General features: G+C 40.4%; 1 protein-coding gene across 1 annotated transcript; it reads left to right on the top strand.

Moving 5' to 3' along the window:
* Positions 1 to 5336: 5336 nt before the first annotated feature.
* TMEM184C (transmembrane protein 184C) lies at positions 5337 to 16665 on the top strand. The gene is made up of 10 exons (XM_037396494.1): positions 5337 to 5751; positions 7171 to 7301; positions 7399 to 7435; positions 9355 to 9560; positions 10352 to 10426; positions 11260 to 11353; positions 12786 to 12898; positions 13570 to 13669; positions 14164 to 14335; positions 14806 to 16665. Exons 1-10 carry the CDS (start codon positions 5635 to 5637, stop codon positions 15096 to 15098), a joined length of 1338 nt encoding a protein of 445 aa, XP_037252391.1. The 5' UTR covers positions 5337 to 5634; the 3' UTR covers positions 15099 to 16665.
* Positions 16666 to 16672: the final 7 nt, after the last annotated feature.

Here is a 16672-nt window from a genome sequence, read left to right as displayed (position 1 = left end):
AAAAATCAGAACTCAGTTAAAAAATTCCCCAGTTTTTAGTTTAGCTTAGTGGTCTTCTGCTGCTTGACTCTTGTTTGGTACGTTATTGACAATGCTAATGTCTTAATTTCATAGAGATGAAAACTTGCCCAGAAATAGTCCCTGTGCCCCACATAGGTGAGTCCATCCTTCTCAATAATGCTGAGGAACATATGCAGGTCCCACATATTCCCTTCTAAGTGGAGTGGAAGAAAAGAGAGGTTCCAGCAGTTGAAACAGTTAACAATCCTAGATGGGTATGTATACTGTATTTAAAGCTGTAACGCAAGGTAGATTAGAAGATGACAGAGGGGGTTGTTGATCACATTTTACAAATATTTTCTGAATGAGCATTGACTGTAGCTGTAACAGCAGGTACAACCTAAGCAACACTACTACCTGCTTCTCTACCAGGCCAGATCATTCCTGAAATAACTTGCATACCAGAGCTCGGAATCCTTGTTGTAAAGAAAACCTCAACAGTGGCAGAGGGAGTTCTCAATAAAAAGCTGCTAACTTCTCAAAAGAAAGGCACATAACAGGTTAAAGAGAAAAGATGATTTGCAGGTAACGCTATTTTCTATAAATCAATATATTTTTACGCTTAATGAAAAAAGTTGTGGTTGGAAGGGACCTCTGGTCATTGTCTACATTACAGTTTTCTTTCTTCACAGGTGATGGGGTATGAGAGTGATTTCTTTATATGATCTTTGTCAGATTTGAATAATTTTGTTGTAGAGGTGTTCAGTGACATCTTTTCCACCATATTATTCTGGCATAGATTTTGTTCCTGTGAATGCCATACTCAGAATGATTGAGATTGAAAGGGACCTATGGAGGTCATCTTGTCCAACCCTCCTGTTCAAGCAGGGCTAAGGACTACCCAGAGCTAGTTGCCTGGGACCATGTCCACTCAGGTCTTGACTATCTCCATGGATGGAAACTCTGCAATCTCTCTGGGCATCCTGTTCTGGTGCTCTGTCACTGTCACATTAAATAAGTGCTTCCTTAACAAATCATACCAAACAGTCCTCTCTGTTACAGAAAACATCCCCAAAACATGTGAATTTTAATTTGCCCTTCATCTGGAGCACGGACTTTTAGCAAAGAGGTGTACTGCCTCAGTTAAAACTGAATCTAAATGTTTGTTCTTTACTGCCAGTCATACCTGATAAAATTTTGGAAATGTTTTTGTACAGGGAGATCTTTCCTTTGAGAACCAAGTAGCAAGAAGACTTCATAATAATCTTGCTAAATTTCCAAACATTTGGCACACATTCTTTCCATTCTTTCACAGGAATGACAGATGTGCCCTTCTGAGGAGCTGTGTATGAGGGGTATTTACACTTGATGAGTTCATGTTCACTAATTCCTTTCATACACACACCCCTGATACATTGCTTTATATATTTTAAGGCATCATACATGAAGTAAATGAATAAAAAAAATATCAGTGCTTTGCCGAGCAAAGACAGATGTCCATTAACTCCTTCACTGCAACAGGAGATCATGTTTTAAAATGCCAAACAGCCTAGTGATAGTAGATAGCTAAGAAGTTCCTGGCTAGCTAACACACAAAAATCATAACCACGAAAACAAACTAGCTGCATCTTAAGTTGCTACCCAAACTGCTGGTTACAGATGCTTCTGGATCCCAACAACAACCATTCTCTTCAATTATAATCCACAAGAGAAACAAGGAAGTAATCAGAATGTGACGGCAGCACTTCCAAAACAAAGATCAATTTCTTAGAACGTATGACAGCCCTCTGACAGAAAATTGATGATGTAAAGAAAAAAAGAAATTAAATTGAGTTTTAAACTCTCATTAAGTTTTAATAAAATGAAATAAAAATGCACTAGAAAGGTTGCCAGTGTGGGTAAGCACCAGAGTGTGAACTAATCAGCTGTATGCTATTGGATGCGCACTTCAGAGAGCTGACAGTAATACCACCATGGTATGAGAGGGGAAATCTGTGATTTTCACTGTATGAGAATTTCAGTTTAATCCTTACTGTCCACCCCACAGTGAAATTTTGAACAGGCAAGATGGACAGCCCAGTTATCACTAAGTCTGCACCTGCATAATACAAAGTAAGAAGGAAAAATGAGGAAAGCTATGAAACTAATGGCATATAAATAAAAATATAATTCATGAATAATATATACCACATAGTTTTCCAACCACAATTATAAAATAGTCTATTTTCTTTGCCATTTTAATTTAGTAAATTATTTATGGGGCTCCATATACTAAGGAATAATCCCAGTTTATTATGTTTTGACATAAGTCTCTTTTAAATAAATTTGAAATTCATGAGAGCAGAATGTACATAATGATTGACATCAACAATAATTCACATCAGTCTTTCCAGTAGTGGAGAATTATGCTAGTACAGCTGTTATCTCCAAGTTCTGGGGAGTAGCTTTGTTACTTTTTAAGATTAGAAGCCTTAATAGTTAGCGAAGATGAACTCTGTCGATTTGGTTTTTAGCAATAGTTCACATGTAGCCTCTTGCTGAAAACAAGGAAGCTTGTGTGTGTTCTGAAGATAGAATTAGTCACACACAGTGATGCTAGTTCACTGACAACTCATACAACACTTGCGAAAGTGATCCCTTCTCTTATGTGTCAATTACGACTTTTTCACTGCATAATACTTCGAAAAATTATAAATTCATGAACATGAATCTGTGTGCAGATAAGACTTCGTACAGTTGTTTCCTGCGTTACTGAAACCTGACTAAGGAACAAGAATATAACTATCAGCTCACATGAATGCTACGTTTTGATGGCCATATTGTTATTAACTCACATTCATTTCTGTTATAAAATCATGTTAGTCTATGAAGTTATTTTAGAAGCAGAATTGGTTCTTGACAATGGAAGCTTTGCACAAGAGAGACAGAATGTGCCCCTGAGTTTTCATAAAAGACAAGAGTAGTGAAAAAGTTTTCCTAGTACAAGCTTCTGTAATGAAAAACTAGAACCTCACAGATCGGAACAGATCTTCTTCTGACCAAAACCCAGAATCATTTCTGGGACATGAAGTGGAAGATTTCCAATAAGGATCTTCAATGGTGGAGACCACTGAAACTAATCTATTTCAGTGCTTAAGTATATACAAATTCCTCCAAGTTTCAGCACACTTGCACTATCTACATCAAAAATAACAGAATATAATTCTTATCTTTGTAGCAAATACACATTTATTATGTTTCCTTTAAGTCTTCTCTAAACACAATTATTTTAGTCTTTCCAGAAAGTGTCTGCTTTTTTAACTTCTGATCATTCTGGTTGCTTCTTAGCAGACACATCCTTTTTTGGTTTTAACATCATGCAGAGTTTTCCAGTTAAGCCCTTACCAATGCTAAGTAGAACAGAATCATTGTTTCACATCACCTATGAATGATACTTTTATTTACATATTCTAGTATAGTGTTGGCATTTTCCGAAGTTCTTTGAGCATTACTTCCTCACATATTTTGATTTGAATTGGTGGAAAACCTGCTTTCCTTCTAGACTATTAAAATACCCTAAAGCAGGGGTTCTCAAACTTTTTAAACAGGGGGCCAGCACGCGGATGAAGTGGCAGGCAGTCATCTGTGGCTGCTTGGTTCCCCCCCCTACCCCCAGCGGGGGGATTCTGTAAATACCGGGGGCCGGATTGAGGACCCTGGGGGGCCGTATCCAACCCGCTGGCTATAGTTTGAGGACCCCTGCCCTAAAGCCTTGGATTCATGGTAAAAAAGCAATCTACTTTTGATTTTTTTTGTAGAAAAACTTCTGAAAGTATTCAAAACAATCTACTTCCAGAAATGCATTCTTTTTTAACCTTTTTCGGGGATTTGTATTTACTTACATATTCACAATATGGCTTTACATAACAACTGACTCTGGAGAAGGGTACCCATTTTAATAACCTTATTACCTTTCTTGCATGGTTCAGACTAGTGTATCAATCCCCTACAGCATCAAAGGAAATCAAAGACTTAAATTTGAAAAGATTTATTAGGTTTTCTAGTCCAACGTTATTCTAATGAAATAGTAATTAAAAGCAATCTACAGTGACTGCCCAGTAAGTATGCCTGTGATAAGCAGCTTGAGTAAAGTGAGGATCCTTTCCTTCGGGAGGGTTGAGATAAGGCTTAGTTTGGCTCTTTCTCCTTTACCAGCTTTCATAACACTTAAAGGAATGTATTTTGGAGTTTGGGACTTTGATCCTTGACTCAAATCTGGCTGAAACTGGCCAACAGATTCAACTTCACTGCGGGGGAGGTCAGGCCATTATCCGTATGACACAACTGTGTTAAGCTTTCTTTTCTAAGAAATCTAACTATAAAGAGACCAGGCTTGTTCTGGCAAAGATGCCCACTTTGGAATTCAAGAGAGCACACAAAACACCAGTAGACAGAAAAAGACTGGATAAGCTCAAAACAATGATTTTAAGTCTGTAAGTGCTCAAATTCTCCCCAAGGTGGTTTTTTTTTTAGGGCAGTAAGTGCTAAAGAAATCCCAAGTGTCCTACAAATGATCCAGGAACTTTTATCAAAAACATCACTAAAAGCCAGCTCTCGGTTTGATACTCTTAGGGAAGTAAAAAAAAACAACAACCCAACAAAAGCAAACCAGTGCATGATCTTCAATGAACCAAAGTACAGGGGGTTTAAAAAAAAAAAAATCTTGAACTTTAGATTTATACATAGGAGGTTCCATCTGAACGTGAGGAAGAACTTCTTCACCGTGAGGGTGGCAGAGCACTGGGGCAGGCTGCCCAGAGGGGCCGGGGGGTCTCCTTCTCTGGAGACACTCAGAACCCACCTGGACGTGATCCTGTGCAGCCCGCTCTGGGTGACCCTGCTTTGGCAGGGGTTGGGCTGGGTGACCTCCGGAGGTCCCTTCCAGCCCCGGCCACCCCGTGGTTCGGCACGGCGCGGCTCTCTCCGAGCAATCGCCTCACGGCTGGGCGCGCGCGGAGCGGTTACCAGAGCCGCAATAACGGTCCCCGCCGCGAGCTCAGCCAAGCGCACGCCCTGCGCGCCCACCTGCCTTCCCGCCCGCTGCGCGAGGGGGAGACACTGCAGCGGGGCAGGGGCAGCGCACAGGCGGCAGAGGGCGCCCTTCCGGAGAGGGCACGGTCACGCCGTTACCGCCCGCTGGCCCGGGCGCTGGCCGCGCTCTCAGTGGTGGGCGGGGCGGGGCAGCGGCGATAGGCAGGGCGAGAAGCCAATCGGCGCGGCCGATGACGTTGGGGCGGGCAGCCGGAAGCGGTGCCAGGCGGAAGCGCCCTGGAGGCTGGTGCGCGGGGCGGGGCGGCGCCGAGGCGAGTCGGGCCGTGCCGGGTTAAGGCAGCACCGCGCCAGGCGCCCCGCGGCGCGTAGGGCACGTGCCGAGCCGGGCCGGGCAGGGCTGGGCTGAAGGGGACGGTGGGGCGCGGGGCGGAGCGCAGGCGGAAGCTGATGCGAGCCGGCGGGGTGCGCAGGCGGCCCCGCCGGTGATGCGCGCCCCGCGGGGGCTGCCGGGCCCGGCGGCGGCCCGCTGAGGCGCCGCGGGCCCCGCCTCGGTGTGAGGAGTGTCGGTGGCGCTGTGGCCGGCGGGGCGGCGGCGGCGCGGCCATGCCGTGCACCTGCGGGAACTGGCGGCGGTGGATCCGGCCGCTGGTGGTGCTGCTGTACATCGTAGGGCTGCTGGTGGTGGTGCCGCTCTGCGTCTGGGAGCTGCAGAAGCTGGAGGTGAGGGACGGGCCGCGGCGGGCTGGGCCGGGGGGGCGTCAGCCCGGCGGCGGAGCGGGGGTTGGACGCCTCTAGGTGCCTGGAGCGGGCTTCGGCCCCGGGTAGCGACCCGGCACGGGGAGCTGGGCCGTGCCGCGGGGCGCCGTTACCGTGTTACCGCACGGCCCGGGCCAGGCGGGGCGGGACGGGCCTGCTCCTCCTGCCGGTTCAGTAATAGCCGGTGTTTGCCCGGTGGATGCGATGCTGGGGACGCTGGAGTGAGTGTCTGTAGGTGCTGCCCTGCCCAGAACTTAGGTTTTGACGCCTTGGAGTGATACTGGCGTTCGTAACCTGGTACTTCAGGTAATCCTGGCTCCTGAGGGAGAAGAGGTGGTAGATAGAGCAGCTTTTTTTTTCGTGCTGATGGCACCGTAGTATGTCATTCACTAATTACACACACACGTGATAGCATTACTTTTGTAATAACAAGTTTTAACCTTAATATATACCTTGTCCAATTGAATACAGGCTTGTTCCATTAGAGGTGAGCTTTTCCGAGGTTAGTTTTAAGTGCTTAGCAGCTGTAAAGTCTGCCTTGAGTGTATTTTAAACTCCCGATTTTGAAATCGTTTTCTAATGCCTTTGTATGTTGGGCATAGTGGATATTTATGTTGAAGTAATACTGGAAGTTTCAAAGTTGCTACATCTGATACTGGTAGAGAAGCTGCTCAGAGGTGAACTTTGGACTGGAAAGCAACAAAAGGCACAGGATGTTGATGTACGGTAGGGGACCAGAAGAAATTCTCAACAAAAAACCCACTTGAGTCTGTTTCTCAGATTTTGGCACTTAGGATTATTATTTCAGCTGTTTTTTAGAGAGCTTTGGTTTAAAACGGTAGCCCTTTGTTTCAGCAGGCATTATATATTTAGATACGTATGTGCTTATGTATTCCAGATTGATTGAAACTAGTTGAAATTGATTACTAGTTGCTACGTGATTTTAAAGCTGAAAATACTTTAAATCCACAAGCTTTCAGAAACTTTGTAATAAAGCACTGAACTGAGACAAGTTCTGGACCTAAATCTAGGAGGACTCCGTTGTGTCTTTCAGTAAATTAACAGTGAGCATGACTATGTTTTTTCTAGAATGTTTTATGTTTATTGGTGATGTTTTTGTTGGTTCTGCAAGATTTCTTCTCTTTTTCTTTGGAGAATTTTAAGTTTTACTCAAAGCCACATCAACAGATTGCAAGCGAGACTTTAGGGTTTTGTGTATTTGAAAAGGAGACTTAGAAAAACTAAACTTAGTATTAGGCTATGTACTTAATGTCCATCTTAAAACTTTATTCACAGGAAAAAAAAGATAAGGGTTTTTTTCTTGCTATACTAGTAAAACTTTAAAGTATGACTACTGAAACTTGCGTTCTTTTTCATTGCAAGGTGGGAATTCATACCAAGGCATGGTTTATCGCTGGGATATTTCTATTGATGACGATACCAATATCTCTGTGGGGAATACTACAACACTTAGTCCATTATACTCAACCTGAATTACAGAAACCAATAATAAGGTAACATTTCTCATTTTACCTGTGCTACGAATGTTGAATTTCATTCAGACTAAAAATACTTGTAGTAATATTAAATGTTCTTTTGTTATTGTAACAGGATTCTATGGATGGTGCCGATTTACAGTTTAGACAGTGTAAGTGTTCTCTTACTGTTAACAGCTCAAAAAAATTCTGTTTGCTGTGGGAGTGAGGGAAAACAAGTGTCACAGCAGAAACTCTGCTGCATGGAGAGTCGTAGTCCTAGAAATTTCTGGGCATTCCTGTTTATGGATTATGTCAGAAGAATAGTTCTACCAGTATTACATTCTTCTTGTGGAGCTTGTGGGATTGCTTTTGTTAACCTTTCTTAACCCTCTCCTTGAGTGTTCTTTACGGCAGATGTGGAAAGGGGTATGACAAGAGCCTGCTTTTGGTCCTTCCATCTTCACTAACAGCTGAACTGGAAACCAGACAGATCCAAGTACTGTATCAATATGCAGTGCCTTTTTCTTTCCCAAGTTATGCTTAGTGCTAAAATTCTTCCTTTTTGCTTTAGGGGGCAAAGGATAAGATCCCACAAAAAATCCACTTCTGAATACTTTCATGTGATAGATTCTATTGGCCATACCAGATAATGTTTCATGTAAATACATCATCTGTGGAGATTATTTCGGGCAAGAGCTTAAGCAACATGCTAAACCTGTGGACTGTACAGCGTGTGTGTTTACCTGTTGACATCCCTTCTTGACATTGCAAATACTTCCGTTTCCCCCATAAAAGACAGCTTTCCTGGAACTTCTCCTTTGATTTTTCTCCCATCTTTTTGAGTGTTTATGAAATGTCACCCTTACGGGTTTTTTTACATATTTTTGGGGGTTTTTTTGAAAGACTGGGATTTGGAGTATCTGAGAGTGAAGGAGAGTGGGCAAAAAAAGAATATTACCTGTTTCTTATAGGGAATATCAACTAACTCAGGTTGATACTTCAATTTCAAATACACAGTTTTCCTTTGGAAGAAAATTACCTGCTAATTAAATGAGCTCTACCGAGGCATTCGGAGACATTTCTGGCATATTGAAATACTTCCCCAGACTCCTGGATCTTATGGCCTTTGCTGCATATATGGTATTTTTCTGAAGTGCTTAATCTGAGCTGAACATAAAGTTCTCAGGTTCAAATACTGTATTTTCAGTTTACTAGATGGAATATTACATCTTCCATGAAGGTGTTGCAGCATCTGTGACCTCTAGTATTTCTTAACTTGATGAGGATGTGAAGCATCTTCCTGTAGTTCTAATAAGAAGGTCAGAGAAGGCACAACATTCACTCCACTGCAGCCTAGGGAAGCAAAGTAAACTCAAAAAACCTGCCTCTATTTAACCTCCCCCAACCCCCAGAAAAATGAAACCATGAAGACCCAGTAAGACAGGTTGTACTGAACAGTGGGACAGCAGTGTGATACTCAAAAATTGAAAGCTCTGGCAGCTGGTCCATAATCACAGTTTTGCAAAAAAAATCACTTTTCTGTCTGAAATTCTGGTTTAGAGGGATGATTATCACTTCAAGGCTAATCTGCTGCTTTGTTCTATATTTTGCAAATGTGCCAGAAGAAACATTTACACATAGATAATGTAATAAACCAACTTTATACTGAGGGACTAAAAACTTAGTTCTCAAACCTGTATTGACAATGAATATGTGAATTTCAGGAAACACTTCTACCATGTCTCCTCTTAACAGGAGTAGGTTATCTGTAAGGAACAGTCTACTTAGTTAACTTTTACATGAAAGACTGAATTGTGTGGTCAGATACAGAGCATCTCTTGCACAGTACTTCAAGCATGCTTGCATTTAAAGCTGCAGAGATGCAAGCTGAAGTTCTACTTGTATTTTTAAAGAATGTTATTTTCTAACTGTAGCGTTACACTCTTATTAGCTAAATGCTTCAAACCCTGTTTAATTAGTGCCTGCTGTTTAATAAAGTATTGCTTGCTGAACTAGCCAGCCAGTGTTGTCATTGGAATTACTTTTGTGTTTCTTGCATATAACCTCTTGTGTACCTCTCTTCTTACAGTGGATAGCTTTGAAATACCCCAACATTGCAATATATGTGGATACATGTCGAGAATGCTATGAAGCTTATGTCATCTATAATTTTATGGTTTTTCTTTCAAATTATCTAACCAACCGGTATCCAAACCTCGTATTAATAATAGAAGCGAAAGATCAGCAGAGACATCTGCCGCCTCTATGTTGTTGTCCATCATGGGCTATGGGAGAGTGAGTATATATATGATGGCATCTTAAAATTTTAAGCTGTCTAATCAGATATAAACATTTTGTTTCCATATTGCATACTATAATTGTTGTCGCTTGGCAGAGTCAGTTTATGGTTTGCACACATTTGTCAAATATGAATCCCTCCTGAAAGCAGCTGTGGACGTTTTCATCTAGCTGTGAAACATCCTATAAATCACGCTTAGTTACTAACCTGCATTGACTCAGGTGGTGCTAAAGGAAACTTTTTGAAAAATACTGGAAAAAGGTCTCCTTGAGTTTTACTCCTTGCTGTTATATATTTGCCAAAAACCTTGTGTAGAATTCCTCGTAGACCACATAGCCTATTGCTTTTACTTCCACAGGTGAAGGACGAAAGGCCATATGCCCTTGAACTATTTGCTTCTGTGTGCTTAATCTGATTAAGCATCTTTCTTAAGAGATTTTGATAAAGCTGTTTAAAATGTTAAAGAGAAACTCTGAATGTAAGTCATCCTTAAACATCTTCAGACACAGTGAAAATTGTGTTCCCTTTGTTCAGCCTGACCAGAAGCTTTCCATGGCTAGAATAGGTGAATCGAGTATTTTCTTATATACATAGTGTATAGAAGTCTAGGTCTTTTGTGTATTGCATATATACACACTATATACTGAAGCATCTGAAGTCCTGGAAGAAGAAGCTGAAATTACCATGAAATAAAAATATAGTTTAGTGGAACTACTGAGAACAGGAAAATTCCATATGTGAATTGTCTTTAAACCCTTGTTCAATGAATTTTGTGTTTCTCTTGCAGAGTTTTATTATTTAGATGTAAACTGGGTGTTTTGCAGTACACTGTTGTCAGACCATTTACTACCATTATTGCTTTGTAAGTATGCTCATAAATAATATTGATCATCAGGATGTAATTTTGAGTTACACTGGAAAGAATTTTCGTGCCCTTTGTGTTGAATCAAGGCAGTTTGAAAGCAGACTCGTTGTGTTACATGCTAAATGCGTCCTGGCAATTTGAATCAACCTATGATTTCTTTATGACTTCTCTATAGTGAATGACTATTTGCAGAATTGAAATAATAAATACTTAATGCCTGCTGCTGAAAGCAGGGGAGAGAATGTAAAGTACTGTTTATATGGGAAAGATATTTTTTGTGATCTCTTTGGTTTTGGTCTTTTTTTTTTCCTCCTCCCTTTTCTCATTGGTTTCAGCAAATCGGTATTTTTAAAGTACAGTTTCATGTAACTTTCAAAATTTTATTAGATTTTGCATGTGAGAGGCCTGACTGTGCCTTCATACATACCATATAACCTGTTGTAAAGGAAAAGCAGGCAGTTGTGCATATTGATGCTGAAAGCTTGATTTCATGAACTTTGTGTTGATAGACTGTGGACAAAGTTGCTATTCACAAAGGATATCCATATAAGTATTAGCTGTATGTGTTCTAACAGTTAAAAGCAAAACAGCTTAAAAAAAATGTTTAATTGTTGAATTAATTCAGCAATGGGATATGTTAACCCTGCATTCAAACGCTATTTCTTCTATGGAAAGGTGTTGGAAACTGATTCTTGTGCAGACTCCCCAGTGCCCATATTTGAGTACCAAAAGGGATTTTTGGATTCTAACAGTTGATCGATATAAGGAAGAGTTAGCATTTCAAGGAAGTGATCTTTTACTACATAATGATTAACTCTGAATTCTTTCAGAATTTGTGAACTAGTGGGAGTGTATGATGAAGGAAACTTCAGCTTCAACAATGCTTGGACTTACTTGGTTATACTTAACAATATGTCACAGCTAGTGAGTATCAAGAGTACATCTTTCTGTTCTTTTAACTCATCGTATTAGTGTTACGTGAATCTTCTATGTTAACTATTGACAGTAATTGTATTAATGTCTGGTAACTCATGGATAGAATATTTCCTACTGTAAGTTAAAGTTACTATCTGTTAAATACTACAGATGATCTAAAACTTTTTATTTTTACTACAAAGCTCTATAAAGCAATAGTGTCCTACTTCTCTACCCCAAACTATTTCATGGGTGCAGTGGTATGGCCTAGGCATGTTAGAGCTGCACACTTGTCCCTCTGCAGAAGAGCTGACTTCACTCACCCCTGTAGCTTCATCCCAGCACACATACAAAGAATCAGCAGTGGCTGAGTTAAAAATACAGTGTTGGAAAGCTGGTGGTAAGAACGCTGACAAAAAATGGAAATGGTGCTGAGATTCTGGCCTGCCTAACACCTCGTCTTGTTGGTTCAGCAGCCGTATGATGGTGGGGTAAGGGTAAGATGTCAGCCCCTAGACTTGAAAGCTTAATTTTGGAGGTCAGGGATTGCTCTTGGTGACTTGCTGGGAATGCAGAGGAAGTGCAGAGGAATCATTTTCTGCTTCACCTAGGGCATATGACACCATGAGCTATTGCAAGAGGAGAGAGCAGCAGCTCTGGCTCCTTACGGCTTAGCCTGCTAGTCTCCAAGCTTCTTTCTTCTGGCAACAGCAGCAGGAGTCAGAAACAGCGTGACATAGTATCCGGAAAGGGTGTCCTCCTCCTACTGCTGCCCACCCCTGTGTTGGATGTGACTGTTACAGAAGGAGCTGCCGCTACTTTCTGCTGTGACAACAGTCCCAGCATCAGCACATACTTCTGCATGTTCTGGTTGACATGATTGCTTAAAGAAACCTAGCAGTAAGAGGCTAGGAGAATGCGCGTGAAAAGGGGAGGAAAATTCCTTAGGCTTGGCTAATACATTAGATCAGTTGCTTGCTGTTCTCATTAATAGGAAACTCGTTCAGATTTGCAGTGAAGGTTGCATTCGTTGCCTCATCTCTCATAAAAAGGCAACATCATAAAAGGTGCTCTTAACAGGAGCCTGAAAGAGCACGTGCTTTTTACGCTGCTTTCCCTAGAGATGTGCTTGGCATTGAGAATATTTTATGGACCTTGCTAGGCTTTGCTTTAGTGTGTAAATAGACAGATGACCTGTCAGCCTCTGTCTCCCAATACCACGCATTTCAGAAATTCAATTTCAGGGGCGGGGGGTAGCCTTCTTTAACACAGTAAGGCAAAGATTTTATAAATAGAGAGCCTTTCTGTTAAAATAGATAGCTTTTTAAGTTTGTATTGTACTGTGATATATTTTTTTAACTGAAGAAATGTGGTAAAACAATTCCTTCACAAAATAAACAAGGATTTTAAAGCTTTTCTTCTTTTTTCTTTTCCTTGCCAGTTTGCTATGTATTGTCTGGTGCTGTTTTACAAAGTATTACGTGAAGAACTGAACCCTATCCAACCTGTTGGCAAGTTCCTTTGTGTGAAGATGGTAGTTTTTGTTTCTTTCTGGTAAGTGAATTAATTACTCCTTACTTCTTGCTCTTGGGTTGGATCATAAAATAGCTAAAAAGGCTGGATTTTTTGCTGAGGTTAGAGGCCTCAAAATCCACCCATAATCTTAGTGAAGTGCTGTGAAGGGAAAAGGGTACTAATACATTGGATAGAGCAGTCTTGTTCACTTGAGATTATTTTTTAGACTTGATATTTTATAAGATGATTCTCAAGAACATAATTTTAGAATCTTCATTTGAAGTTACTTGAGAATTCTTTTTACTTTTTCAAGTAAAAATTACGTTAACTTTTTCAAAATGTTACTGTAAGTTAACTATAAATTATAATTTAAGCATTGCTTGCACTTAGCTGCTAGTGTGTGAGTGCATTTGACTATCTGAACATTGCGGGGTGCAGTAATACCCTGAAAGAGAAGCAACATGCTCTTATAACTAACTGGAACAACAGACTCTTCTTTGGTCATGTTCTCTGTTGGTCTTTAGGACTGTGGATGAATGAGGTCTCTTTCTAAATCTGTTTTCTTCCTCTCAGAGTCTAAATATATAAACAGTAAGGTTTTTTATAAGATTCCTCCTATGTACACATATGAATAGACCTTGTTTACCAGATCTGCTTGCAGGTATTTTTGGCACTACTGTTACAATAATAATAATAGAAGTTCTTTATAGGCAAGCTGTGCTTATTGCATTGTTGGTGAAAGTTGGCGTTATTTCTGAGAAACACACCTGGGAATGGCAAAGTGTGGAAGCTGTGGCTACAGGCCTACAGGTAGGAGCAGACAGTTATTTCTTAGGAGGAATAGCTATATGTAAGATGACAGCTGATGTTGGGCAAATGCTGTCATACTGGCTTTAATAAACACGGGCTAGATTAGCCCAACTTAAATTCAGTACTAAGTTTCATTCAGTCACCCCAAGTGAGTTTTATGCTCAACACTTCTATATGCATGCGTTGGGCAGAAGGAATGTGCCCCAGTTAAACACTTGTGTTGGATGTTCTTGCAAGAATTCATTGTAGAGCTGCTGCTTGTTGACATTGCTTGCAGCAAGTCCGTCCATCAGGCAGGGACTGGTTCCAGCATGTCTGTAGTACTCACAGCTTTCTGAAGCCTGCCAAGAAAGACCTGCCTCTCGTGGAAACATGGCTGATGCCAGCCAGTATCACAAGGCAACTGCAATCTTTCAGTTGTAGAAGAAACCCAGGAACTATTTTTCTCCGGTTATGAATGTTAAGTATGACGTCAAATCTCTCTCTTATTGCAGGATTTTATCATTTGTGTTGAGATGTTCCTGGCTGCTATTGCGCATCACTACAGTTTTTCCTATAAACCTTACGTTCAAGAAGCTGAAGAAGGGTCATGCTTTGACTCTTTTCTTGCAATGTGGGATATTTCTGATATAAGGGCAGATATATCAGAACAGGTTCGAAACGTTGGTAAGTAACGGACAGGATTTGTATGATCTGTTACCAGCACATGTATTTCCAGCATCATTTTGCACTATTATCTATCTCTGTGTAGTACCTTGAGAACATTCCGTAACAAATCAGTGGCAGCTGCATCCCTAGAAGATTTCATGGCTTATCTGGCACTTTGTTCTTACCAGTAATCCTGGCTGATTTAAGAGTCTAGCTTTTAATTTTTCTTTTAAATAAATTAATCTCAGGGAAAGCTTCAGGTATGTTTGGTAGAAGAAAGGAATGTCCTTTTTGGGTTTTGTTTGGTTGGTTTTTTTAAATGAAAGAGCATCTTTTTATTCATTAAAGCTAACAATAGCCATGTGAAGCTGTTGGAAAACAAAGACTTGTCTTCTAATGTCTAATGCCTGCTTTGGAGTTGATGTGTTCAAAGACCTTGGTGTAGTGTTGGAAGTGTTAAAAAGTATTTTAATTTGGTATAATTCTAGGAAGGACAGTTTTGGGCCAGCCAAGGAAAATGTTTTTTGCTGAGGATCATGAACAGAATGAGCATACAAGTTTACTGTCTTCATCTACTCAAGACCCAATTTCTGATGCTTCTTCAATGCCATCTTCGCCCATGGGTCATTATCAGGGGTTTGGACACACTGTGACCCCTCTCACAACACCAACAACAGCCCCTGCAGTTGATGGTATTTGTAACAATTCTGCTATCCGAGACGCTGAGGAATCCCCTGAACTAGAGCACAATTTATCAGAGAAATCTTTGGATAAAAGTTAGGCTCACCTTTTCCTTGAACGTGTCAAGGATTCTCTTGCATACTTGCCGTACACGTTCTGTTAACGTGTATTGTTGGTGATGAAAGTTGAAAAAGTTGGAAAAGCTACTGTGCAGACAGGAAGAGGATATGGCTGTAACTGACATCTGAATTCTGAATCTATAATGGATGTGAGTGCCTGTGAGTATCCCGTGAATATAAACCACGCACACTGTAAAGGTTTCTGCATAGATTTAAGAATAAACTCCTTAAACGGCTAAACACACATCATATCAAAATTACACTGACTTTTACTAATACAAAAGAAACATTTGAAAAAATACTCTGCTTTTCTAAAGTGTAAGTGTACTACTAGCAATGGGAAAACTTAATTTCAAGAATGTAATTAAAGGAGTGCAGTAGCAAAAAGTGTTTGTGTTAGCTTTGATTGTGTTCTTAATGATGGTAACTTCCATACCCCAATGTTGAATGGAGTGTGGACGAAACGGTAACTTCTGTACAGATGTCATCTTCTTCCTTTTCCTGCATAGCTCAGTAAAACCCCTTCAGGAAGGTAATTATTACAGAACATCAGTAAAGAATCTATACATAGAAAGCATTCCCTACAGGCCTTGCTATAAAATTCCATGCCTAGAACATATGGTTGATGTATCTGTTGTCCTTGTAGCTCATAATGTTTGTCTTTTACATTCAGAAGAGAGAGCCAGGATGATAGGTTTTGGACTAATACCTCACACTTGACTAGCTTTTTCCTATCCTTTTAAAATAAGAATAATGGTTACTACCTTAAAATACAGGGGAGGGGGGAAGAAAAGTTGTCAAAAAGGAAGTAGAAAACAAAACAGTTTTCTTTATTTTGGGCTGCAATAAATTCTTTAACACTTAAGGGGTTTTTTTTAAGCTGTTAAAGCAGGGTATCTTGGCAATGTGTCTAGTAATTTGTATCCATAAAGTTGTGTGTGTGTGTGATTATTGTATATGCTTCTAGTATAGCCTGGATTCAAATGTAATAGTTTTTTGGTTGGGTTTGGTTTTTTCCTTCCACCATGCCAGAAAAGACCTTTGCTACGGTAAAACTCAGTAGCTAGTCTGATACTGGAGTTACTAGCATTAGATTTCAGACCAAGAAGTACACTTGTTGCAAAATGTTGTTTTGCAAAATCTGACAAAATCGGAGGGGTATTGTTTTCATTCCACTACGAGATTTTTACTACTATTGCATGTCTGCAATCTGACAAAGAAAAAAACCCTAGAGCAGTGACCTTTTAAATGATGTTTGAAGTTTCTTTTTCAGTATTGTTAGCATTTACAGGATGTTTAGCTTACTTCTGGCTGTCACAGTAAATTCATCTTAAGTGCTTTTTCTTTTTTGTTTTTGGTTTGTTTTTGGTTTTTTTTTTTTGCAGTACTAGTGTGATGTACATATTGCGCCTTATTCACTAGGCTGCATATTTTATAGTTGACTATGTACTTGTATCTGAAGTTAGTGAGAAAGTGCAAATCATAATGTTCAATTTGCCAAGTCATTGCCTTTGTAAATAAGCAATTAAAGATTTTATTTAAACTGTTTATCTTC

This window comes from Falco rusticolus, chromosome 1 (assembly GCF_015220075.1).
Source record: "Falco rusticolus isolate bFalRus1 chromosome 1, bFalRus1.pri, whole genome shotgun sequence".
Classification (NCBI taxonomy): Eukaryota; Metazoa; Chordata; class Aves; order Falconiformes; family Falconidae; genus Falco; species Falco rusticolus.
The sequence above is the reverse complement of the archived record's forward strand: the minus strand, read 5'-3'. Positions and strand labels throughout refer to the sequence as shown.

Excerpts from the sequence above, each read along its gene's own strand:
- TMEM184C (XM_037396494.1), top strand. The coding sequence starts at position 5,635 with ATGCCGTGCACCTGCGGGAACTGGCGGCGGTGGATCCGGCCGCTGGTG. Across the intron at positions 10,427-11,259 it reads TTTACTACCATTATTGCTTT|AATTTGTGAACTAGTGGGAG; the intron begins GTAAGTATGCTC and ends GAATTCTTTCAG. Across the intron at positions 13,670-14,163 it reads CTGTGGCTACAGGCCTACAG|GATTTTATCATTTGTGTTGA; the intron begins GTAGGAGCAGAC and ends CTCTTATTGCAG.